At 37.6% G+C, this 25,183-nt stretch overlaps 1 protein-coding gene across 1 annotated transcript in view; it reads right to left on the bottom strand.

The window, feature by feature from the left end:
- Positions 1-25,183, bottom strand: part of ROBO1 (roundabout guidance receptor 1) — a 715,278-nt gene that overhangs the window by 618,061 nt on the left and 72,034 nt on the right. Inside the window, exon 2 of the mRNA XM_027710067.2 lies at positions 7,422-7,562. Within this exon, the coding sequence (XP_027565868.1) occupies positions 7,422-7,509 (88 nt within the window). The 5' untranslated portion in view covers positions 7,510-7,562. The remainder of the gene's footprint in view (positions 1-7,421; positions 7,563-25,183) is intronic.

Below are 25,183 nucleotides of genomic sequence, written 5' to 3'. Positions count from 1 at the left end.
ATGAACAATTTTACCAATAAAAACTTCAGAATCTGGTCTGCACATTTACAAAGTCTTTAGCTGTGGTCAATCAAGTCCGTATCAGAAAAACTGATAACACCCCTGTAACATAGGCTCAAACTTTTTTGTATCATCATGATTCTGATTGAAATTTTTTCTTGTTCATCTTCAAATCTGTTTTAGTGGGCAGCCCTCCTAAATCCTTACTTTCGAGATCAGTTCTGGTGGATACTCTGTCAGTGCATCCAAATCAAATAGAATACCGGTATATTTTAAAGAAAATCACAAGCACTGGCTTTCTTGAGGAAAAAGAAAATACGGATGAAACGCCTCTGAAATTACATCCTCAAAAAGAGAAAAGAAAGAAAAACAAAGAAAACTGTTCCTTCGTACACACGCACAGAAACAGCTCATAAAAGCACCTACCTACAAGCACAATGACAGCAGCTGTAGCACCTCACCTCTATCAGTCATAATCTAGAACAGTGCCACTTTCTATTAACCAAGCAATAGAGGAACTAAAATTACTCATACTGGTCTACGCAAGTCACTCCGTTTGCTCCAGTGCATTTTGATGACTTAATTAGGAAGACGGTGCAGCACATGTGGTTTTCCAGCCAGGTTCATCACAAAGGCCAGATCATCAAAGCACAAGAGTTGTGTCTTCTGCAGCTAGATTAAAAATGGGGATTTCTTCATTAAGTGTCTTGCAGCTGACTGTGCCTCTTGGTTTGTCTCCGTCTATTCAGACAATTAAATAAAGCGTCATGCTTTATTTATTTCTTTTTAAAGGCTAATAAAGAAGCTGTGAATTGAAGTACAGCTGGCAATCTTTTTATTTATTAAGACCTCGGTGTACACAGTGACAATCTCTGGAAGGCAAGGCACGTGCTGGGATTTTTTTTTTCCCCCTTTTAATATATGTCCTCTTTTCAGGCACAATATTTTTACTAGTAGCAATTACAAACCTCAAGCTAGGAGAGGAGTTGGAAAAAAAAAATCAATCACAAAAAAAACCCCAAAACAATTAAAAATAAACAAACAAGCAAACCACTCAAAAAAAAGCCAAAACAAAAAACCAAACCCACCATCCAACAGGGAAAGTCTAAGGTCATACCATAAAGTTCACAAATGTGAACAATCTGAGTACTTTGAAAATGTATTGATGCCAATCAAATTCACAAAGATGGGTAAACGTCAAAACTGTAAAAAATCAGCTGGCATATATCTGATTGACTCAGAAAATATTTAAAATTTGGTCACAATATCCTAAATTAATAAAAAAAATAGCTATCTACTTTTACTTCTACCAGCAGGTATGGGTGACTAAAAAAATTACATGATCATTATGGAGGTATATTAACTGAAAACATTATATGAGATTTACTACACACTTTCCATTTTCTTCTAACAGAAATTATTATCTCTTGTGTTATTAAGTAATCTCGTTTGTACAGTCATAATGGAAATTAGGCATGGTAATATTATACCATAGCAACATAGTAATGTTTCCCTGATAACAAATGCATTGTATCATAACATAATGTGATCTGGTTCATGAATATTAGGATATAGGCTATTTTAAAAATATTTTGCAAGGATGACATATTGGTCTGCATTTCAAAGAAAGCTGAATGGTCCATGAGGCAAGATGACTTTTCAGTCTTAAAACTTACTAACTGATAACTGTATGTCATTAAGCATACTTACAAATGCATATACACATGTATACAAAAAAAGCAGTGGTCAAATTAGATGATCTCAGTTGGTGCTGCTTCCTCTTTATAAGAGGTTTCAGTATGGCCTATGCACATTGCAGGGATAGAAGAGAAGGAAGAGCCAGACATGAACATGAACACAAGCACAGTCTTTACAAGAGCACAGATGCCAATTTTTCTATTTCTCAATTTTCATTTTATTTACTCCATCTAAACAGAGTCCCTTCTTTGGAGGGATCCAGCCAAATTGGGAGTGGTGTTTGGTTTGGTCTATATTTTTTCTTTTTTTTTTTTTCAGGTCTGAATTGACAATTGTTTCTGTCTCTTTCAAGTTAATTGGATGTGCATGACAGAAGCACATTTTTCCACATGTTCCTTGGCCCCAGCAAGGCCTAAAACTGTCTGTCTACTCTCTCTGAATTTGACCTTGACTACCACAGTCTACAAACTTGGTGGCACTTACAACTGGAAACAATACATTAAATCATCATCCCTTGCTGCACATCACCTACAGATGCATTTGTCACTGTTATATTAAATTAGGATCACAAAAATGTAATTTATGACTGAGACTGACACTTCATAAAGCCTGTGAAAACAAAATTACCAGAGAACGTGCACCAAAACAAGGTACTTCTTGCCACTACAGTCTGCCAATAGAGTAGATCCTCCAAGATTCTGTTTTCTACAGTAGAACTTATATAATGGAAAGTTAATGACACAACAAGATGAATCTGTGGTCACGGTTGTTAAGCTGAATTTGAGCTGGCAGTGTGCCCTTGACCTAGGGGAGGATACCAAAATACTGGGATGCTCTAGTGAGAGCACAAACAGGAGGTCAAGGAGTGACTGGTTCCCTCTAGTTGTCATTCACAAGTCTGCACATGGAATAGTGCATCCAGTGCAGACTAAATGATTTCCATGTGCCTTTTAACCTAATTTTTTCCATAATTCTGTGAGTGTTCCTACATCAGAGCAACACACTTCCACTCTTGTATTTATATGTATGTCTTTAATCAAAAAATAGATAAAAGTTATCTTCATTTGGCCTCAGAGTCAAGGAAAGAATAAGTGGAATTTGCATGGAATTTGGGGACCTATGTTTAAAAATGTGACTCTCTTAAATCATGTCCTTCCTTCTTCACAGTTATCATTACTCTGGGATTTATAGCTCTATATCTGAGAAGGTACAGCTTTATGTAAGTTTTGGGGGTTTTTCTGGCTTCTGCCCTTGGCCTTATTTCCCCTGTGACCTACAAACCAGGCTCTGAATGGTTTACTGGCTCATCACAAAATAATTAAAAACACTGTTTTACTTTTAAGTAATACAAAGTTATAACTAAAAACCCCTTGCCATGCCTGTCATAAACATGAGCTTAGCTGTCAGATCACTTCCTCAGAAAGGATGAAAACTATCCTCACCTACCTTCCAATTGGAGGAATTTAAATTCATATCCCCCACCCCTTGAAAAGTGCCAAGAGACCACTGGTCACTTAATTTCCTTAGCTCAATAAGCCTTCACTCTCACTTTACATCTTCATGATCAGAGGCTTACATGAAATTTAAGCATCCAATTCTCTTTGCCTCTGGATCTGTGCCAAAAGATGGCTAATAGATAAAATATGGTTTCTTTGGGTTTGGCCGAACATTTCTTTTTCTTTAAACGTTATTCTCAGAAAAAGAGCTGCATAACCACAAAACCAGCTAAATTCTTCATCTGAATTATTCAGTGCCTTGTTCAGATCATTGACAGATTTATTTTGAATATTTGATTGAAAATCCATTCAGGCATTTAAAAAGTACAGAAGAACGCCTGAATACACATGATAAGACCCTGAATTTTCTCTATGAAGCAGCAAATTAAGATCTTCCAGGGCTAGGAACCATTTATTCAAGGTACCTTCACAGGTTGCAGGGAAACTAGAGGAATACAGAATTCTTTGTCAAAATGTATCAATCACATGTATAAATCTCAAGTATCATATTCAGAGAACAAAGTCAACAATGTGATAAGTAGCTCAAAACTACAAGTCTTGTTTTCATTAGCCAGATCACAAAGTTTTGAGTACTGAAAAGTTAACAGTGATTTAAAAAAACCAAAAAGATGATACCAAAAAATTCAGTTACTTATGTTACTGAATTATGATTAACTTGACAACAGCTCTAATGTAAGACTTTCAAGATTCCAAAAGGATATCTTATACTATAGCATCTTAGAGGCAATGAAAGAAAGACAATCTGAATTTATGGAAGTTCCACTATGAATAATTGTCTCTTGTTGAAAAAAGGCAAACGAGTTAGGAGAGTGAACTTATTTCCTGTAGTATTTCATTAATAAGCCAAGAAGTATTAGGGAAAAGAAAATTTAAAACATTATTTTCTGCCCCAGAAGAAGTTAAATCCTGGACTGCTTCTCTTCAGGATTTCAGTAAGCTTCTATGATTACCAGAGAGGGTCAGTTTTTTAATTTTTTTTTTTAACTTACAATAGTGACACACATTTTCCAAATTTATCTTTCATGATGTATGTTTTATATATCTTATGCTTTGTTACATATCTGCATCTCTTAAAGGAAACATATTTCCTGGAGAAACGGTGCATGGTACTTGTGGAGAACACAGGTTTAGAAGCTCCAATCAAAATTTCTCCGAAATCTGGGTTTAGAAATGGCTGTCTCCTCATCCTCCTCTCTGAGAGATCTACAGAGAATCCTATTAATCTATTAATTCTAACAATCTAATTAAAGCCTATTAATGATCTACCATGAGTTTTCAAGATTTGCCATTCCATGTTTTTACAAGACTTTCTTTGTCCAGATATCTCTGTGAAGCTCAAGGATTGACAAGATCCCACATATGTGGCATCTGTTCCAGTTCAGATGGAGGGCACTTCCACAATACTCACTGCTAAAGGACCTGATCCCAAACCCAGCCAAATCCATGAGGCTTGCTCTTTTGTCTTTATTAATAGACCACAAATTTGAAAGCTTGAAGTCACTTCTATTGATGTTAAAGAGACACAAAAAAAATTAGTTTAAGTTATTAAAACCTTTTGGTGTAGGTTAAACTTATAGGGTTTTTTGTTTTGTTTGGGTTTTTTTGGTGTTTTGTTGGTTTTTTTTTTTGGTTGGTTGGTTGGTTTTTGTTTTGTTTTGTTTTTTTTTACAAACTGGTAACTTTAAAGCATTTTAATGACTTAACTGAAAACACAGACCTTGACATATGCATCTAAACATGATGTGGCATTAGTTAATGCCATGTTTTCTTAGATCAGTGCACTTTAAAATCAGCTATCAAGTTTTTCAGCTTTTAAATATGCAGAGCAACTGGAAAGAAGGAGAAAAAAAAAAAAAATCACATCTTTCCCAGATAATGTTCAATCCCTGATTAAATAAAGATGTGCCAAGGCAGAGATACTTTATGCCTCAGGAGACAGTCATAGTGGAATTGTGAGTGTATTTTATATGTGAATTAGAGGTAAGATGTAATGACATGAGATGAAAGGCTCAGCCGTGATTTTAATAAAGGGGGGAGACAGTACTTCCCTGTGGACCCCATATGCAAATGAGTGAGACTTGACAAGAATATATGAAAAGATCCAGCAAAAACTACAACAAATGTTTCAAAGTTATGGGGCCACCATTAAAATTCATCACATTTTACCAAAGCTGAGTATTCCAGTTCCGAGGGGAAGCTTTAACACATTTCTGATAGCTTTAATTTCACGTGACAAGCTGTGTCATCAGTAAGCTGGAACAATTTTCAATTTTTAGGCAAGATGGAAATGGAGAGTTTGAAACCATAAAAATTCATTTTTTTAAAGGTTTCTGATAACATAATCTAAAAATAATTCCATTAAATTTGTTATTTTAAAAGCATGTTTTTTATTGAAATAAAATAACACAGTTTAGTGGTACTATGATGACAGACATTCTAGTTGCTTAGTGCTCTTAACAATCCTCAGGAAAAGCTGTTACCTATTGCTCTATTGATATTTTTTATGGCTACAGTAGAATTCTAAAGAATCATTATTTCTTTTTCCCCCATTAAATTAAGGGAAAAGTTTGAGATTTTGCACAGGTATTTTGCTCTTTCTGCGCATTAAAAAAGAAAAAAAAAAAAAAAAAAAAAAAAAAAGAGGAGATGTGCCTTTGTAAGGAATAGACATGAAAAGAGCAAAATGAATGGGATGAACTGCTTAAAGGGAAAAAAATAATCCTGCTTTATTTGATCTTTTGTGATAATCACACTCCTGGCACCCTGCCAGCAAGGCTGAGCATGCTGATGTCTGGCCAAGTACAGTAATCTCTTGGTTCAAGTCTGAGGTCTGTGATGAAAATTACAAAGCAGGGACAAAAAAAAAAAATCAAAATGCCACCTGTGATTTTATTCTGAAACTAATTTGATGGAAAAAGTAATACAATGCAAACAGTCTTTTTAGTGGAGACTACAAAACCAGGACCAAATTGAAACCAATGCAAGTGGATGGAGGTAGCTATCATGCAAATACATTTGGATCTGCAGGCGTTCCTTTTAAAATGAGCAGTAGATGTCTTTGTGACAGGTAAATTGCTTTGAGATTATGTTTGAAGTCTGAGGTCAAACTTTTAAAATGATAATTTTAACTTACATCTTCCTTTATTCTGGAGTCTTTTTGCATTTGAAACCAGCAAAGCCGGGGGAAAAAAAAAATAACAATTCATTTCCTTAATTTATTTTCTGTGAACCACCATTCATTACAGGTGAACAAGTCCTTGAGGAAAACCCTTTCCTTTCTCTTTTCATTCAGTAGTCTATATCCGAGCTAGTTGTCCAGAGATATATGGAGAAGAATTGCATAGCCACAAAATTCTGTATGCACAACATATTCAACTCAGAAAGTCAGCCAGTGAAATCTTCTGCATTATTATTCAAAGTAGAAAAAAATCAACCACCAAAAAAATCATGTAGCTTTTGTTTTCCCTCTGTAGTTATTGTGTTTTCCTGAAAGGTTGTACATCATTAGCAGCATGGATCAAAGGTTGTTTGTATTTTTCTTTACAAATATTGAATTTTTTACAGGTTTATTCTTAAAAAAACCAAAACCAATAAACAATACTACAAAACACATTTTGTTTCCTGTGTGTTACTTTAACAAGTTTGATGAAGCAATACAGGCTGCCTATTTTACCACCACCTTCTCTATAAAGCTGGATAGTATCTTGCCATTTTTATGCACACCTGCAACTCCTCTCTGCACCAGTAACAATTGCCACACACAAGCACCAGGACAATCCCTGGTGTCTAGGGCCTCACCAAAACACTGCATTTCAGCATTTCACAGTTGCTGCTATTTTGCTCCTTCTTCAGGAAGATTCTCTATAGATTTCCAATTCCCTTTGATGTTCAGGTCTGTTCCTGCACTATCTTCACTCCACCAACAGTGCTAATCAAATGAATGCTTTAATAGTCGCCTTAACCTTCTCATATTTTCATGCTACTCCTTTTCTATAATTTCCTTCGCAATCAATAAAGTAACTGATTGTAGCATAAACAATACAGTTGAATTATGAAATCCTGTGTGTTACATATGTAGATTTGCTCATAAATTTCTCAGCTACACACACACACATTAACACACCAAGAGAGAACTTCAGGTATACTCCTGCACACATCATGACTCATAGAAACATGAACACTTATGTTTAAACAAGAGGTACCTACCTGGAATGAGCTGGCCCAGTAACTGATGGCATCTGGAAAGGCTGAATACAGCTACTATGACCAAAAAAGGATAATGTTTCCATTTCATGATGTGTCCTTCCTCGCATTACACCAGCTCAGCAGCGCTAACGTAAATGTCACCTGCAACACACAATGGAAATAAGGAATTAATGATAAATCTAAGGTACTTCCAAATATTTTTACCCAGTGTGACTCCATGAAGTATGCTGGTTTCAATACAGCTTTAGCTATTAAAATAATGTTAAATTATCAAGCACTCAAGCAGTTGTAAACCACAACCAGAATATTAACTATCCTTGCAGAGTAGACAAGATGTTTTAAAGGGAGACAAGAGGAGCCCCATAGTGCACGTGTATTTTTAAGTGCTGTATGTTGTTTGGTTAAGTTACTAAAGAAATTGCTTCACTTCAGCAAGATAATTAAGTGCACGTTTAATTCATCTCAGTGCAAGGAAATAATTAAACCTTTGCATAAGTTGAAAACACTCTAATGCTATTCAGCTTTACTACGAAAGCAGGGTTAAAACTTTCTTCCAGTCTCCTTATGACATGATGTTTTGCTGAATAAAGTATTAGGGATAATTTTACCCATTAATAACTTTAACAGTTAAGACAACTTTCTGATGAGTTTCTGTGTTCTTAAAGGCCAAAAACGTACATCCAACTGACAGGAAAATGAAATCTTATGAAGATAATATTTTGAATCAAAAAAATTATCAAAAAACAAAACATTTTTTATCAAAATATGACTTTTAAACTTATTTTTCTGACCACCACACCTGTAGGTTAATAAACATTTGCAACTCCACTGGTGCTGAAAAGTTATTTCTGCTCACGCTATTTTTTTGATCACACTTCAGCTACATTAATACTCAGTATGGACTTTGCCAGAGACCACAGAGTCACAGAATTGTTAGGGTTGGAAGGGACCTCTGGAGATCATCTAGTCCCACCCCACTGGAAAGGCAGGGTCACCTGGAGCAGGTGACACAGGTGACACCCAGGTGGGTTTTGAATGCATCCAGAGAGGGAGACCCCACAACCTCCCTGTTCCTCAGGCCTTGATCACAGCACAGCAGCCTGTTCAAAATGCCTTTCCTTTACAGGTTTTTAAGAAACATTTGGTGTATTTTAGGTGATTGTGGGTTTCTAAAAACAAGACTTTTTTTAGACAATCCAATTAACACACATGATCTGTAAATCACATGTATTGTTTTGTTTTGGGTAGTTTATCTGGGGGGAGGTGGTCAGAGTGGTTTTTTGGTTGGTTTTTTTTTAGAGGGTCTTTATCTCATTACAACCTAAAGTGCATGTGGATGCAATGTTCCATGTATTGCATGGGATTTGGGGTTCATATCAAGATCTTGGGGACAAAAGAGATGCTATTCTAAGTGCCTGTCAAGTTATGAGACGTGTACAACTGCCTGACCCTAATCAACAACTGGAAACTATGGGATGCTTGCTGACAGATCAAACTCTACTCCAGCAATAAGTAACTATATCAGACCTTAATAACATTACAACTGCACTTCTTAGATTCTCTCTCCTTGTACTTTTTCCTCTTTCAGTTAAGAACATATACTCAGAGATAACCAGTTTGGATTTTGACTCCTATATTACTAAATGCCAGCAGACAGAATCAGAACAGTGAAGAAAACTATAGTGTCACCAGTCACTTGTTCAATCTGTTGAGACAGAGAGTTTTCAGATGTAAACCTAATACATATTTAATAAGTACAGATAGAAGACTTGTGTCTAGCATTCAGTGTCACATGACACTTTTGAATGTTCAAAATTGCATAAATAAGTTAAATATGAACAGATTCAATCCCCTACACGTGCTGCATTTTATATTTGCTTCTTGTGTTATACCTGTGCTTCTATTATCTTAACAACCAGAAATTATAATACTCTGTTTCCTCCTACTCTTACCTGAATCCCACAAAATATTCTTTTTTTTTTTTTTCTCAGTTCATCTGCACTGCACACAAAACCCCCAAGTTCCTCCCACTCCCATTCTTTTAATTTCCCCCATCACTTGTGTGGTTGCTCTTGTGTTGCAAAAAGCTTGACAGCTCTTAATGGCAAAGTTAATGGCAATTAATGGCCAAGGTGTTACACACTGCTCCAAACTATTCATGATGTGACTCCAAGAATGAAATGAGGATTTGCAAGCTCAGGCCTTTGGGAGATCAGTCTCTTTCTCTGTACAGTAATACAACATTTATAAACATGTAATAAAACTATTTACTACTTTGGCTTCACACTCCCATGGTTTCTTCATCTTTGCTTTCTGCTGCAAATACAAGATTGAATATTGTTTCTAATGCCAAGCTGAGGAGGCAGCCCTTTGATTTTGCTTCACTAAACAAAAAAACAAAATGTGACGAAAAAATAACATTTTTACTTAAGGTTTTACTTTGTTGCTGCAGCATGAGGAGAAGGAACACCGAGATAAAAGAAAGAGGAGGGATAAGAGTTGCTCCAGGTGCCAAAAAAGGATATCCTGCATCCCGTGGAGAGTACCACACTGGAGCAGGTGTCCACACAACAGCCCAGAGAGGAGCAGATTTATCCTGAAGGATTGCAACCCATGGGAAGTAATCACACTGGAGCAGGGAAGGAGGAAGGAGAAGAGACATAGAGGAGCTGTTATGGACCAACCACAACCTCCCATTCCCCATTGCCCTGCACCACTGCAGCACTCCAGTGAAAGGTAGGGGAGCAGAGGTAGAAGAGTTGAGGATGAAGGGATGGAGTTGGGCCTCGAAAAAAACAGGGGGGTTGTGTGTGTGTGTGTGTGTGTGTGTGTGTGTGCGCAGAGTTTTGATTTTTATCTTTTTTTTGCGCCATCCAACTCTATTTTAATCAGAAATAAATTTTGCTCTTTAGCCAAGGGTAATGCATCCCAATCATAAAGTTGCAAGGGAGAGTTCAATTCCAGCAACATACTTTATGGCACTCACGCTCTCTGTGAAGGCATCCCAGGCATGAATCCAACATTTTGTCTTTCCATGCCTCTCTCTTCCATTTACTTAATCAGTAGACTATGACTTCTTTTTAATCTCTTTGTATGTGATAAAGCTCCCTGTGGAGCTCAGATCATGACTGCTTGGAGGTTTTGTTAAAACCTTTTCTGCCCTCTAATTCTGCTTGTGGCTTATATTTGAAATATAATAATTCTAAAACCTGAAATTATTACAGTGTTATTAAAAATATTATTCTTACAGAAAATTTCAGTGAAGATGGCTTTAATTAAGCCAGATAATTTTAATATGAAAACAAATCTTTTCAATCTACAATTTAAAAACAATTCCTGTAGATATTCCTTGAAAACAATAATGCATGGGATGTTAATCCTCTATATTTGGGGTATAGTGCTTCTGAAAGAGTAGCACTGATCACAGGAAAGATAAAGCAGAAAGAGATGTCATCAGAATGGAAAATGGTTTTCAGACAGAAGTGGAAATCAACAAAAGAGAAACAAGATCTTCCTTATCATCACCTACTGCCACTGCACCACAATTCTGGTACCACACTGCAATGGAGGACATCCACAGAAATCTATCACAACCAAAGGGATTCGGCTGGGAATTTAAAACATCCTTTCCCTTAGTACATGCTAAAAGCCCGTGAAATACCTGCCACACGCATTTAGAACTATTCATATACAAATTCCTCCAGTGTCATGAGCTTTACCTTTTTGATTACAATAACTGAGCCCATGGTTTGTGTTTGGCCCTTCTCTGCAATTAGTCTTTCAGTGTCTGACCTACAAAACTAATGTTGCAGCATAAGGACTGGCACTAATTAGATGTTGCCAGTGACAGAAGAAGGATGCACTCACCATACACTCTTCAGTTGGCCTGAGACCTCACTTCACTCCAAGTCAAACGACCACAGACCTACACCAGAACGTGCAAGAAAAGGTTCAGGTCTGGCATGTTATCCAGAGTGCACAATGAAGACAAACACTGCCTTCTCTATGACATTATAATCATTAAAGAATCAATGGGAAATTAAACTGCACAAACCCAGAGGGGAAAGAAGCACTATGGTAAATGAAGGGAAAGGGTCTAATCAATTATTTTCTTCCACTTTTAAAGTATAGTGCTATTTATCACTATAGCCAGTGCAAAAGCAAAGACAGTGAGACAAGACCAAAACCAGTGCTGGTTTTATTTTCATCTCTTTTTCTTTTTGAATTTGATAATTATTAACGTTTCTCTTAGAAACAGTAACCAGCTTCCTAAGACTAGATTTTGACAGTGCATTGAGTAGAAAAAAAAGGACACAAAAGTCAGGTAATTAAGATTGTAACTTGGAAAAATAACTTCCTTTTACAATATCTATGCACTTTGGTAAACATTATGCTAAAAAAAGATTGTTTACCTACAAGAGTAGACAGAATTTTGATTTGCCATGTACCCAAAGGCCATTTTGGAATGAACTGGCAAAATTTCACTGAAAAGAGGAAAAAAAAAAAGAAAATGTTCCTTTTGAAGCAATGTTAACTAATTTGGAAAGCAGAGTTTTTAAAAGCTTTGTTAGGCCTATTGATAGTGGATGGTCCTTCCTATGCTTTCAATCCTTTCAGTCCTTCTGTCTACTACAGGACACCCAGTTATCTGGTCATCTCTGTTTAGGCTGAAAATACTTCTGAACTTACTCCTCCTATGTATTAATTTCACTGAAATTAAGAACTTCCCTCTACTATTTTAAACATCCGGTCTTTGTTAAACTAAATTTATTTGGAGTTCCAGGAGGATGGGAAGGAAGCACTGCCATACATTGTCTCAGCAGTTTCCATTTAGGAGCAAAAATGACTGGGGTTTGATGAACTAGGGGAAAAGAAGTCTGGCTAGCTCCTCTTCTGTTATAAAGTAAATCAATTCTACCAAGATCAAAGCAGCTTAAAAATTATAAATCTATTTAAATAGAGTAGTTATCAGTATAGTACATCTATGGATCTGGACTATAATCCTTTCAGTGACAGAATGTTTTAGCAGACATTCATGAAGCTCACCTTATTTAATCTTTTAGTATTCCCAGACAGTTGCTTTTTTAACACCAACTGTTAGGTCAGTTTTAATAATTATGATGTAAGATTTACGCTTTACTTACTTTAAGCTGAGGTTTGCATTTTCTTTTAATGTGTTGAGAAACCCAAGAGTAAAATAATTCTTATTAATAAGACGAATAATGCATTGAATGTGCTTAATTCACATTTCCAAGCTGGCAGGTGACAAACTTATATGAAAGACAGTCTTACCCAGATTTTAACTGACTTGATTTCTGTATGGTGTATTTACAGCCTAAGCAGTACCATAGGAATAGTTCACCTAGTGCAAGTCAAATAAAAAAGGTGCATCCATACTCATCTCCTTGTGCTTGAAGACTCCAGCAGAAACCCAAACAGCATTGTAAGCCTCACAAAATGTGGTATGTGACATAAACTGCAGCCTAAACCTTAAACACCCTCCACTATGCTGCCTGCAGGTGAAAGCTCAGTGTGAGGAGTCAAACTCATGGCAAAAGAAACAGCTTTTTCTCCCACCAGCCTTGGTCTCAATAAACAATCTCCCTACCAGAAGTTCTGCTCATCTCTAACATTTCCTTCATGTCTGACCATACAAAGTGAGGTTAATCTTGATTAATGGACAACTTGAACAAAGAAGCTTTCCTCGGGAAGGAGTACATAAGTGAGGCAGTGAGCAACAGAACACAATTTCTGTGTAAGGGAGCAATGCATTGACAATGCAATGAATGTGCAATGCAAGGTATGGAGCATGAAGTGGAGTGTTAAGAGGTGTAAATAGAATGAAAAAAAAATTGTACTATGAATTGTATTATCTGTGTCTGGTTTTTTAAACATATTCTTCAGGTACATAAAAAGTAATTTCTTTTTTTTTTATCAGAAATATACATATCAAAGTATGTGACTCGAAAGAAAAAAACAAAAGAACAGGTCAGAGAGGGCTCTTTCTTTTAAGGGGTTGATGGTTATCACTCTACACCATCAGAATAGAATCACAAACTTCCCAAGCAATCAATCCTAGGAGATTCCCCAAGTGTCTAGATTCTCCAGTCTATGTACCATGTTCCCCCTACCACCACTGCCATTCACACCGTGGCTCCCCTGCAGCAGGAAAGGTGATTTGGTATCCATTCGTTATTAAACAGCACTAAGTAAAAATCAGCTCAGTGCAAAGACTAAACACAAAGGACTAGAAGGAAGAAAATGCTGCAGGGAGATTTTGCCTTATTCTTCAGGCAGAAATTGGGGCCACTCGAGCAAATTGACAGTGCTCTGCAGGCTCCTGCCCCTGCCTGACCCCCAAACTGCTGGTCTCTGTCAAGGACTCAAATTAGGTTACCCAGCACTTACTGCTCTGTGTATTTGCTGCCTGCTCTGTCAGGAGCAATAGAGGCACTGTCTGAGCAGGCAGGGCTGGGGTTAGGGAAAAACAAAACCCACCTGGAGGTCAGTCTGACAAGGTCTGTGAAGGGCAGCAAGACAAACTTCTGCAAGTACATAAGCACCAAAAAGAAGACCAGAGAAAATGAGGTGCAGGACCTGAAGACAAAGGACGTGAAAAAGGCTGAGGTATTTGATGCCTTCTTTTATCTCAGCTTGTGTTAGAAAGATCAGCCTTCAGGAATCCCAGGCCTCTGGAACCAGAGGAGAAGTCTGAACTAATGCTAAAGACTTTCTCTCAGTGGAGGCTGATAAGGTTAGGAAGCACTTAAACAACCTGTACACACACACATCAGTCCCTGGAACCTGACAGGATGCACCCATGAGAGCTGAGGGAGCTGGCCAACATCTCTGCAAAGTGACTCCCTGATTAGCTTCGAAAAGTTGTGAGGATCAGGAGAAGTTCCCAAGAACTGGAAGAAAACAAGTGTTGCCCCTGGATGAAGGATCCAGGGAAGAACATCATTTCAATCCCTGAGAAGGTGATGGATGAACCTATTCTGGAGACCATCTCCATAACTCATGGAAAGACAAGAAGGTGATCAGGAGCAGTCAACATGGTTACAAAGAGGAAACCACGTTTAACCAACCTGAAAGCTTTCTATGATGAGATGACTGGCTTGCTAGGTAAAGGGAGACCACTGGATGTTGCTTATCTTGACTACAAGAAGGTCTTTGATGCTTTCTTCCATTAGAGTCTCATAAAGAAGCTGATGAAGTACAAGCTAGAACAGCAGAGAGTGAGGTGGACTGAAAACTGGCTGAACTGTCAGGTTTAAAGCACTGTTATCAGCATCACAAAGTCTAGCTAGAGACCAGTCCCTTGTGTAAAACTGGGTGGAATCACTGATACACCAGATGGTTGTACCACTATCCAGAGGGACCTCTGCAGGTTGGACAAGCTCATGCAGTTTAACAAAGGTAAATCCCAAATCTTGCATATGGTGAGGAATAATCTGAGGCACAAGCACACACTAGAGGCCACTGGCTGGAAAGCAGCTCTGTCAAGAGGGACTCAGAGTTTCTGCTGGGCAAAATGTTGAGTAAGAACATGTCCTTGCCAAAGGTATCCTGGGCTATTCTGGGAAGAGCACTGATAGCAGATGGACAGAGAGATTCCTTCCTCTCTCTCTCCTCAGCAGTGGTGAGGCCACACCTGGAGTGCCAGATCCAGCACTGAGTTTTCCAGTACAAGACTGACAGAGGAGAAAATTCAGCAGAGGGGCACAAAAATGATGAATGGGTAGGAGCATCTGTCATTTGAGGAGAGGCTGGGACTGTTCAGCCAACAGAAGAGAAGTCTAAGGGGAATCTGATTCATGTAGATAAATACCTGCTGCAATGGAATAAAAAAGAGAGAGCCAAGCTTTTGGCAGTGGTGCCCATTGACAGGACTAAAAGCAGAAATTGAAACACAGAAAATTCCACTTAAAAATAAGAAAAAAATTTTTCTACTGTGAGGGTGAATGGACAGTGGAATAGGTAGCTCAGAGAAATCTGGAGACTCCATCCTTTATATGCAAAACCTGACAAAGCACAATCCCAGGCAACCTGCCCTGGCTGACCCTGGTCTGAGCAGGACATTGAACTAGATGGTCTCCTCCCTGCCTCAGCTCTGATTATCCCACTTCCTTGCTTGGGGATCACAGCACCAAAATCAGAAATCCATAGTCTGTTTTGGGAAATATAACATAAAGTGTCTAGCACAGAATAAGGGAAGGCTCCCCTGTCACTGAAAACTAGTCATAAAATGCTCAGAAGCTGTAGTGCAGGGTGACTGGAAAAGCTGGCAGCACTACATGATCCTGGGGCAGGGGCAGACTGGATGGAGATAATATGCTCAGCATGTCTTTTAGGGCTTAAAAAAAAAAGATAGAAAAAAAAGTATCATTACTAAAATAATCATTTATGCTGTAAAAAGTCCTCAATTCATGGCAAAAAAAATGTAAATGAGGTTGACCGAGGATTGAGAGGGTTTGTGATGACATTTTTTGGGGAATAACCTTATGATCCCACAGGGAAACAGAACATGCAGCCAGACAAACACTTAAATATGCTGTGCAGTATTGTAAGCCATTGCCTGTCATCACTGTGCTTGTTGTGTTCAGGCTGATTATTCCCCTGGAATGCAAAAATCAATTCTAACTTGCAAACTATTATTTTGCACAGACCCGCAGTACTGCAGATTTGGTTCTCTATTTTATATTCAGTGACTCTCAGGGGAGCAATGAGAGGCCAAAAGGTAATTGGTAACAGTCACCAGTGAATTCATTGGACAAAACTTTCCTCAAATCCAGAAGGTGATTTCATTCTGTTAATTAGCCTTTTTTTGCTGAAACTGCTGATACAGCTAAAAGCTGTGGGAAGAGAATGGAGAAGTGAAGACATTTGTATCATCACTCTAATAAGCTATTCAAGAGAGTGAGAGGAAAAAGGCCTTGAAGTCTTAGCCAAAAGCTTTACAGTGCAGGATAGTCTGTGTGTGCACACACACACACACAAGAGCCTGCGTGAGAGGATGTAGCTTTAAAGATACCTCTAATCTAATAAAATTTACTTGTGCTTCACACCTAGAGAAAAGCAACACTTTGGGTTGTTCTTCCCAAATGCAGTCAGGCAGCCTGGCATAATTCATGCTCATAGAACACAGAATTTCTCTCTAATTAAAAAAGCCTGTCAAAGGAACAGAACTACCATCAGCAGAAGCTTCAGTTGACTCACTCCATGCAACTGTAAAATAACATATTTTGAAACATTTGTTTGAGGCTTTTTTTAAATTCAGTTTCATATTTTTCAAAATTCTATTCCCTGTAATCAACCTGGGTCTCCTTTTTTTGCGTAATGAGGCACCATCTCTTAATAATGGAACAAAACAAATGGAAAGCAAATCCTTTAGTAACAGCACTACAGAAAACCATAAGGGAAAATGGATGGAACTCAGAGATGGATGTGGGTGTGGTACCACACACAAAAACAGGTATAAAGCAGGGAGAGGAAAGTAAAAAAATCAGGAATTCTTGGTTAATAGCTGGATCACAAACTGAGGCAGGGTATCTGCAGAGAAATTGCATATAGTCATGAGATTAAAAACGAAATTTATGGATTATCTATGAGGTTGCTATCTTTTACATGCTTTGCCTTGTTTTAGTCAGATTTTTCCTTTTCTGACTGTGATTCAACAACCAGGAAATAAAACTTCAACATGATTCTGAACCCAAATTACAAGACTGATAAATATCACATACTAGTTTATATCTACTCAGAAGAATGCAACATGTATGATATGAAACAATTTTCTCACTGCTTTTCAAGTCTGGCATTTTCTCAAGTCACAAGTCTCCCACTTGTGAATGTCAGGAAGAAACAGGTATTCTACTCCTGTTATATCAGATGCTTCCACCTTTCAGTTCTACAAACTCCTTTTGCACTTAAGTGATACAAGAATTAAGTACCTTTAACTTAAAAAGGTTCCCTTAAGGATGTTTGAACTTGCTAAAAGAAATGTTACCTTTTCAAAATAATCCAAATATATGAAAAATTCAGTAACAGTGGAATATGTCCTGGGTTTTCCAATAGACAAATTTTAAGCCCTGGTCAAATGTTAAAGGGTTTGTGCTTTTTAAAAATACAACCAAGGAATACTCTAAATAAAGCAAAAAACCTTCTCATGTCTTATATTACTGATGCATTATCTCTTTTTGTCACTTGGTATATTAAATCAAAAACTCTCAACTACCAAGACTTTCAAGAGAGTGTTTGGGAAAAAAATGGGTACTATATCTCTTGCAGAATTCCCAGTATGAAATACCATGTTTCCAAATTGCTTTTCTAGAACTACCTACTCATCACTTTTTTAACAGGAAAATAAAAATTAGTAACGCCTTGATGTAATTAATAATTTCTTGATTTGTAAGAAATACTGTCAGCGTTCAAACACTATCAAATAGTGGACATTTAAAGAAGTAAAGCGGTTGTTGTCAAAAGTACTTCCCAATAGAGTCACTTTGAAAAAGAAACAGCATTTGATAGAAAGAAAAACTGGTGTCTGAAAGGTTAAAAAAAATTCCTTTGCATTTTCGCTCCACTGTTATACCTGATCTAAAAAAGCAAGGGTTTTTCAAAGGCATTTAGCTTTAAACATTCACAGTATCTTTGAATGTCCTCAGCAGCACCAGAAAAGAGGGATTCAATTTTCAAAGATAATTGTGTCAGATAACTGTCTCATCCCTTTTCAGTAACAATCTGATAAATACCTAATTACCAGCCAAGTGATTTCAGAGCCACACAGCTGGGCCTGAGAAAAGGCTACAGGGAATGACAAGGTCCCTTAAAGCCATCGAGAGCAAGAGGCATTTGGTTTGTGAATTACTTCATTTATTCAGCTGATAAAATGCATGGGAATTCCCCAGAGAAAACAAAATATTCATAAAATTTTGAAATAATAAATAGAACCAATATTTAACCAGAGAAGTAAAATATTCTCAAATAAAACAGGATTGGGTACTACAGAACAATTATATCCCAAAATCCACAAGGGTAATTACTCCAATCCTTAAACCCACTAATTTTTTCAGAAAGCATTTGTACACTACTCAGCCTAATCTTGTCTCATGTTGATACATAATGTTGTATAGGAAATTAGCTTTACAGTAACTTATATTGTAATTGTGATTATAGTCTTAGTTTTTGAACACTGGTGAAAAATTATAAATTCTTACCAGTTTGACAGCTGTCTCATCCTTCTTGAAAAAACTGGTAATCCAGCTATCCTTTCTAAAAATACAGAGTAGCTTTACTTTATCTTCACTAATTAAAAACCCCCACAGGTATATGTAGCACCTCAGATTTCAGTGAATCTTTTTAAACTCTACATTGTAAAAGCCAATCCTGTAATCTTGCTGAATTCCTTGTGCTTGGAGAAGCTTTGGCCCCTACTACATATCCAAAATGTTAATGGATTGGAGAGCACGAAATATCAAAGTAACAGTGCAGAGTTCAGAATCACAGATGGGAAGGAGAAGATTACTGATAATGCTTCCACAATATTAAATTGACCAAATTATGTATTCCTCAGGCTTTATGAAATACGTGTTTGCTTTTTGAAAAATGCAACAGATCTGGGGTGGTAATCTCAAAAGTACACATTTTTGACCTAACTCTGCTCCCACATTGGAGCGAATTGATTGGATTTTTGTGAATGCAGTGAAATAGGGATGGATCTACGCAATTCTGTAAATCTCACTCACTTGATTAAAAGTAAGGACACAAAAAAGTGTTCCATATGTGTACCAGAGAGGTGAGTCAATGGCTATTGAGCAGTGTGGGGGATCAGGCTGCCCAGGGGAATGGTGGAGTCACTGGAGGTATTTAAAAGACATGTAGATATGGCACTCAGGGCCATGGTTTGGTGGTGAACTTGGCAGTGCTGGGTTAACAGCTGGAGTTTAGGATCTTAGGTGTCTTTTCCAATCTAAACAATTCTACAACAAAGATTTAAACTAAGCTGGTTGCCTGTACTCTGCTATCTCACAGTAGTGATCACACAGTCAAGAACAGAGGGGCGCTTTTAAAACCTGTTCCTTTCAGATTCTCAGATAGCAAGTTACAGCGTTTCTGCGTGAGTCATTATTCACATTGCACATAAACATGAATTAAAGCTGTCTGAGAAGAGTTGACACTCCACCAGCATTTAAGTTCCAGCAGTCAGGCGTGCATATTGAGTGGGGCACACAGCAAAAGGTCCTGGGGTTTTCCCTCTCTGAAAATTAAGGCTTGACCTCAGGCCACAGCTTTGCCACAACCACTGTTGTGAAACTGTTTAAATATGGAAGTAAAATTTCTGGATAAATTCTCCTGCCAGCTACAACTGAGCAAAGAGAGATCCCAGTGTGAGTCACTCACTGCAATAAAAAGCCTGGACTCCACTTGAGTGCGTGGTGAAAGCTTTGTGTTCCTTCAAACTGCTTAGGCTTCTACCTTTCATTAGATGATTTATCTACCAAAAATTTAAAACTCTATGAAATAAAAAAAAAGGGAATTCTAGACAAAGTCTCAGCGCACAAAGCAAAACAGGGGATGCTTTTGACTGCAAAGCTATGAAACAATAAGCATTTTGAGACTATGAGCTGCAACTTCTGCAGCAAAAGGCTTGTCAGAATTCTTTACTTCTTGAGATTGAACTTTAAGGGAAAGAAAAATAGCTTGCCTTTTGCCCTTGATAAGAACAAGAGCAATTAGAAAGGATTTGCAGATCCTGCCCCACCAACAATCCTTCTCAGAGACAGAAATTTATGTCAGGATTCAAAGAATACTCAGCTCTCCCCTAGAGCGCATTCATCCTTCTGGGGTCGCCAGTAAAGGTGAAGCTTATACAATAGAAGGTCTTTCAACCCTGTCTGCTTCTTGGTTAAATAGACCTGTGTGAAATGCTAACTCCTTGGGGAAAAGGAAGAAGATGCCAGCTTTCATGAAGCTGCTGGAAGAGTGGCAGGATCCCTTTGAAACTGAGACTGATCTGATAAGGTCGTTATGGTTGTTAATAGCAACTCTTTCCTCTGCTTCCTTGGAGGCCACTGTGGCATTTAGTGGTAGTTCAGGGCAGCCAGCAGCCAAGCTGTCATTGCAGGGCAATGCTAGGGACTGGCTGGAAAGCCCTGTTCTGTCCATGTCCCAGCAGGCATAGTAGCTTCTCCCTATGAGAAGGGTAGTAATGCCCCCTAGCCTTTCTGGAACCAAAGCTAATAGCTTTTTGCTATCTTCAGCTTTGGCCATCTCACTGATTTTGCTCCCATTGACTTTTAAATCAGTATCCACTGTGAAAAGAAACACAAAGATTTAAAGTAATTGCATATCTACTGTTCCCAAGACTTTAAATCTGTGGGTGAAGGACAAAAATCCTCATGTCACCACTCCCAGCCCCAAGTGGAACGTAGGGAGGACTTAATCCTTACCACTTTAGTTGGGCTAATGGGCCCATGCAGAACTCCACACTGTCACCAGGGCAGAGACAGGCAGAGCAGTGCAGTGGTGGGCCTTAAAATACATGGGAGGGAATGAAAGTGGAGATCTGGGATTATTTCAGAGAGAAAGTTCAGTGGATGCAGGACATGAATCTTTCTGATCCTTCTGGTCTTGCTATTTTGGTTTCAGACTCCTATAAGGAGAGCAGCCAACAGGGGTTGGCAGACCACAGACTACATTCAAGAAAGTGCTATTCTGTAAACCCTAATAATCCTTTGAGCATGCTTTGTGGAAGGGATTTATGTAGTGTATGTGCTGTCAACAACCTATAACAGACCAAGGTACCGCCAGCAAACTCCTCCCAGGAGTTCTTCAAAGCAGGAGGAAAGAGAATCTGAGGTTAGACCTGAAAAGTCATTTTTAATATTTCTATGGAATTGAAGTCTCAGACAAAATATATTTAGAAATTGCACTTAATTTGATCAAGAGCAGGATATGCAAAAGAAGCTTCCTTCATAATCTAAATGGTAATTTGAAAACCAAGATCACTCCTAAAAAGAATATTATCCTCCTTTTCTCCCACCCCATTTCCTCCTTGGTTTCTCCCTTAAGAAAAAGTTTTACGGCATATTTTTAATCATCTCAGGGTCTATAGACTCATAAGTTCTGGAACACAGTTTAAGGTCTGAAGTTATCTGTTATAGAGCCAACAGTAGCAGAGAATTTAAACTGATAGACTGAATATTCTCACCCTGGAAAACTTCCCTTGTGATCATTAATTCTGTCTGTTAGAAACACAGCAGCTGTTAGTGTCCATCACTATATGAAGTAAAAACAGTGTGCTTTCTAAGTTTTGTTTCTAAATACTACTGTAGAAAAGTAAATAAAAAGGATAAACCTCCTAAAAATGTCCTGACCAGGAAAGCGTAACAGATATTGAAGAGAGAAGGAAGGATTTATGTCTCAGAAAGGCTACCCAAGCTTATTATTTTTATACAAAACTTGAAATAACATTTACACACAAGAGAAAACAAATGCACGTGTCTCAATAACAAATTCTGGAGTATCAGCTCCCCAAACAGCACAGTAAACCAAAGCCCAGCAATTATTTTAATCCGTATTTTCTCCTATCAATTCAAGGCACTTTCCTGAGAGAAAACATTCGGCTCAGACAAAAGGGATTTCATTTCTTCAGAATATCTAATGCACTAAAAGTTCAGATTAACTGGCTAGTATTTTGACAGGTCTCCAGTTCCTATCATGGATCCTCCTGCATTTTGTATCTGTCAGACGCACAATCAGATGCTCACACGTGCATCGCGCTCCCTGTAAGTACAAGGGACACCGGCTATAAACATATTTTAAAAGTTATGGATGTGCCTGACATAACTGGTGTGACCTTTCCTAATAGAGGAACTGCTGTATAATCAGTCTCACGTGGGCAAGAAAATATAACATCTTGAATCACTGAATTCTGTCGCATCAGCAGGAATTTGAAAACATGGACCGAATAACTAAACTATACTAACTCCTAAACCTTCAGAGACTAAAAGAGTTTCAGCTAAAACAGACAACTGGAAATTTATAGAGCTGGACAAGTGATTTCCTAAATGTAAACCATACTAACAAAACTAGCCTTTAGTTAAGTGTAGAAAAAACTGCTGAATTGTGTATTCACAATCTGTGCATTCATGTCATAATAATCACCTGTATTTCTGCATATTTTGTTTAAAAAATTCTTGCAACCTGAAACTACTAGAGGACTGACTACCATGCAAGCATTGTGAGGAGTATAATTTTAAAAAGGCTAAGAGTTATTAGAGAGAAGCATTTCTGTCTTTGACTTTCAAACATTCTTTATTTTCTTTCATTGATGCAGTTGTCTCTTTGAAAATACCTGAAGTAAAGTGGCATTCATTTTCTAACAAGCCCTATGCTATTAGAAATAGGATACCAGTGAAGACAACAAGATCATATACTCTCTCTCTGAACTGGAAACTAAAATGAAGAATGTTAATTAGATGTTAGAGAAAATTATGCATGTGCTCATTTGTGCTACTGGCCCTTTTGGATGGCAATATTGTTTTTCTAAGACTCAAAAAAAGGCAAGTTTAACTTAACTCACTGAAAGAAAGACACTGTAAAAAATGACTCAAGATACTCATTCATCCCTGTTTAAAATAATAATTTTGTTCTAATATTTCCATTAGTTTGGCTTTTCCACACCCACCCATCCCCTCCTTTCCTTTCAGATAAGTCCATGCAGATGGGTTTTTTGAAGCACACTAATACTACAACCAGAGAGAAGAAAGCAGTGGATTAGATGTTCATGTGGCTGCAATGTAAATTTGCTCACAATTTGAGCATATGATTTATCATATAGTCAGATGAACTAATCAGTATTGATGAAGAGGTTCATAACACGCCTCAAAGTCACATTCCTTGCACACATTAAACTGATTCAGAGCTACCCTTCTCCAGTTGTTTTCCTGTTAGTGAGAGGGAAATAAATTTATTCTAAATCCTTGCTCTCATCTGCACCAACACGTATCACAAGCCACTTTCTATTCATTTCCTGATGAATGGATACTTAATTTGTTTTCAGCCTACCTTGGAGATCCTCAGTATACATTGGCAGACAAAAAGCAAATGTGTTGAATGACACAAAAAGCACGTTCTATGGAGTACAAAATATTCATAAACTTTTAACCTGGAAAAAAGTAGCAGTTAATAATATTTTCCCAGAGAATGAGTATGCAATAGCATACTTATAGTATAAGGCTGTACTTTGCACAGCAAGGCACTAAAATTGAAACCTGTAACCATATATGATCATAATTAAATTAATACCAGTAGAGCTTCTTTTAACCACAAAGCAGTTAAAGAATTTTGGTAGCTGAAACAAAATACTTTAAATATTCCCTGCTACTCTTACCATTTATGTCACCCTGTGTGCATACTTTTGTTAATGTCTTTTTAACAGATATCAACATCTTAACACTTGGTCTGACTTTGCTGACTGAGCTCTTACTAACACCACAACCAGGGGATGATCTGTCTGTAAGCAGGAATTCTACAACTACCCTGGTCTTTGCACAGTAGTTTACATCTTTTGCTAATAAATAGTTCCCTTGTTCTACATAGTTGTTATGTGTGTAACAACTTCAATAACACTGTTTTCCCTTCTTGGCTGAGGCAATGCTGCCATGAAAATCTGTTCCTCAGTTCCTCAAGGTGTCTCCTGGACCAACAAATACCCAGCTTATTTAGAGTACTCAAATAGCTCAAGACCCATGAACTGAACCGGCAACAGATGACAAACCAAAATCTCATTTTCATAAAGTGAACAGTACCTCTCCTGGCATTTAAAGTTCTTGTCAAGATTGCCTTCAATCAAATAAGAAAGTTAAATTGAAGCCAGGAAAAAAGAGCCTGCTACAGTAGACTGTTATGCTCCTCAGTGGACCTACAAAGATACACGTTAGGACACACTTTAATGTATATTTTGGAAGACAGCACTTTCATCAGTACACCTGGAAAAATGTCACTCTTTTGAATGCCTGCAGAAAATAACTCTCCACTTCCCCCACCTCCCCAGTAAAATCAGTTTAAAATACTCTCACAGGCAAACCTTAACCAAATACAAAATAATTCATGACTTACAAGTTGCTGACATTCTTCAAAGCAATAGATGCTACTCTACCACCATGGGCAAGGAAAACTAAGTCAAATAAAGATATAGTGAATGAATAGAAATTTCAGCAGGTTTGATTACAGTGAAAAGTAAGAAAATCTAAAGCTCCTGAAAAGCTGTTTGAAAGCCACCAGCCTTTGGTAAGAAAAAACCCAAACTACGTTCCTCAAATGATATTCATAAAATCAAACTTCCCTGCAAAAAACTTTTCCTCTTTAAATATTCAAACTCCAATCTTCAAAAGCCAGTATTTACGAGACTCCTCTTTTAGCAATTTGCTGCACTAATCTAAACTAGCATTGCTCACATTTACATATATTTACATAAATTAAGCCAACTACATCATCACATTCTTTAAGCAGTTTATTTACTGTGTACTTGGCAAAGTACCTGTTTTAGTTTTCCATAAAATAGAATATATCATGTAGAAAAACACACATCTTCTCTGAACACTGAAACTAAATAAACTGAACTGTATGTTCAGTGTGATACAGCAGATTCAGAACACAATATTAGAAGAAGTGAAGTAAGAAGACAGTTCAGGAATGACACAATATAGTTTTATTGCTCTTCTATTTAGTGCAACCTGTCAGTCTAACTGTGAGCCTAA

The sequence above is a fragment of the Pipra filicauda genome, unplaced genomic scaffold (genome assembly GCF_003945595.2).
Source record: "Pipra filicauda isolate LSUMZ 115617 unplaced genomic scaffold, ASM394559v2 scaffold59_size3379749_pilon, whole genome shotgun sequence".
Taxonomy (NCBI): domain Eukaryota; kingdom Metazoa; phylum Chordata; class Aves; order Passeriformes; family Pipridae; genus Pipra; species Pipra filicauda.
The sequence above is the reverse complement of the archived record's forward strand: the minus strand, read 5'-3'. Positions and strand labels throughout refer to the sequence as shown.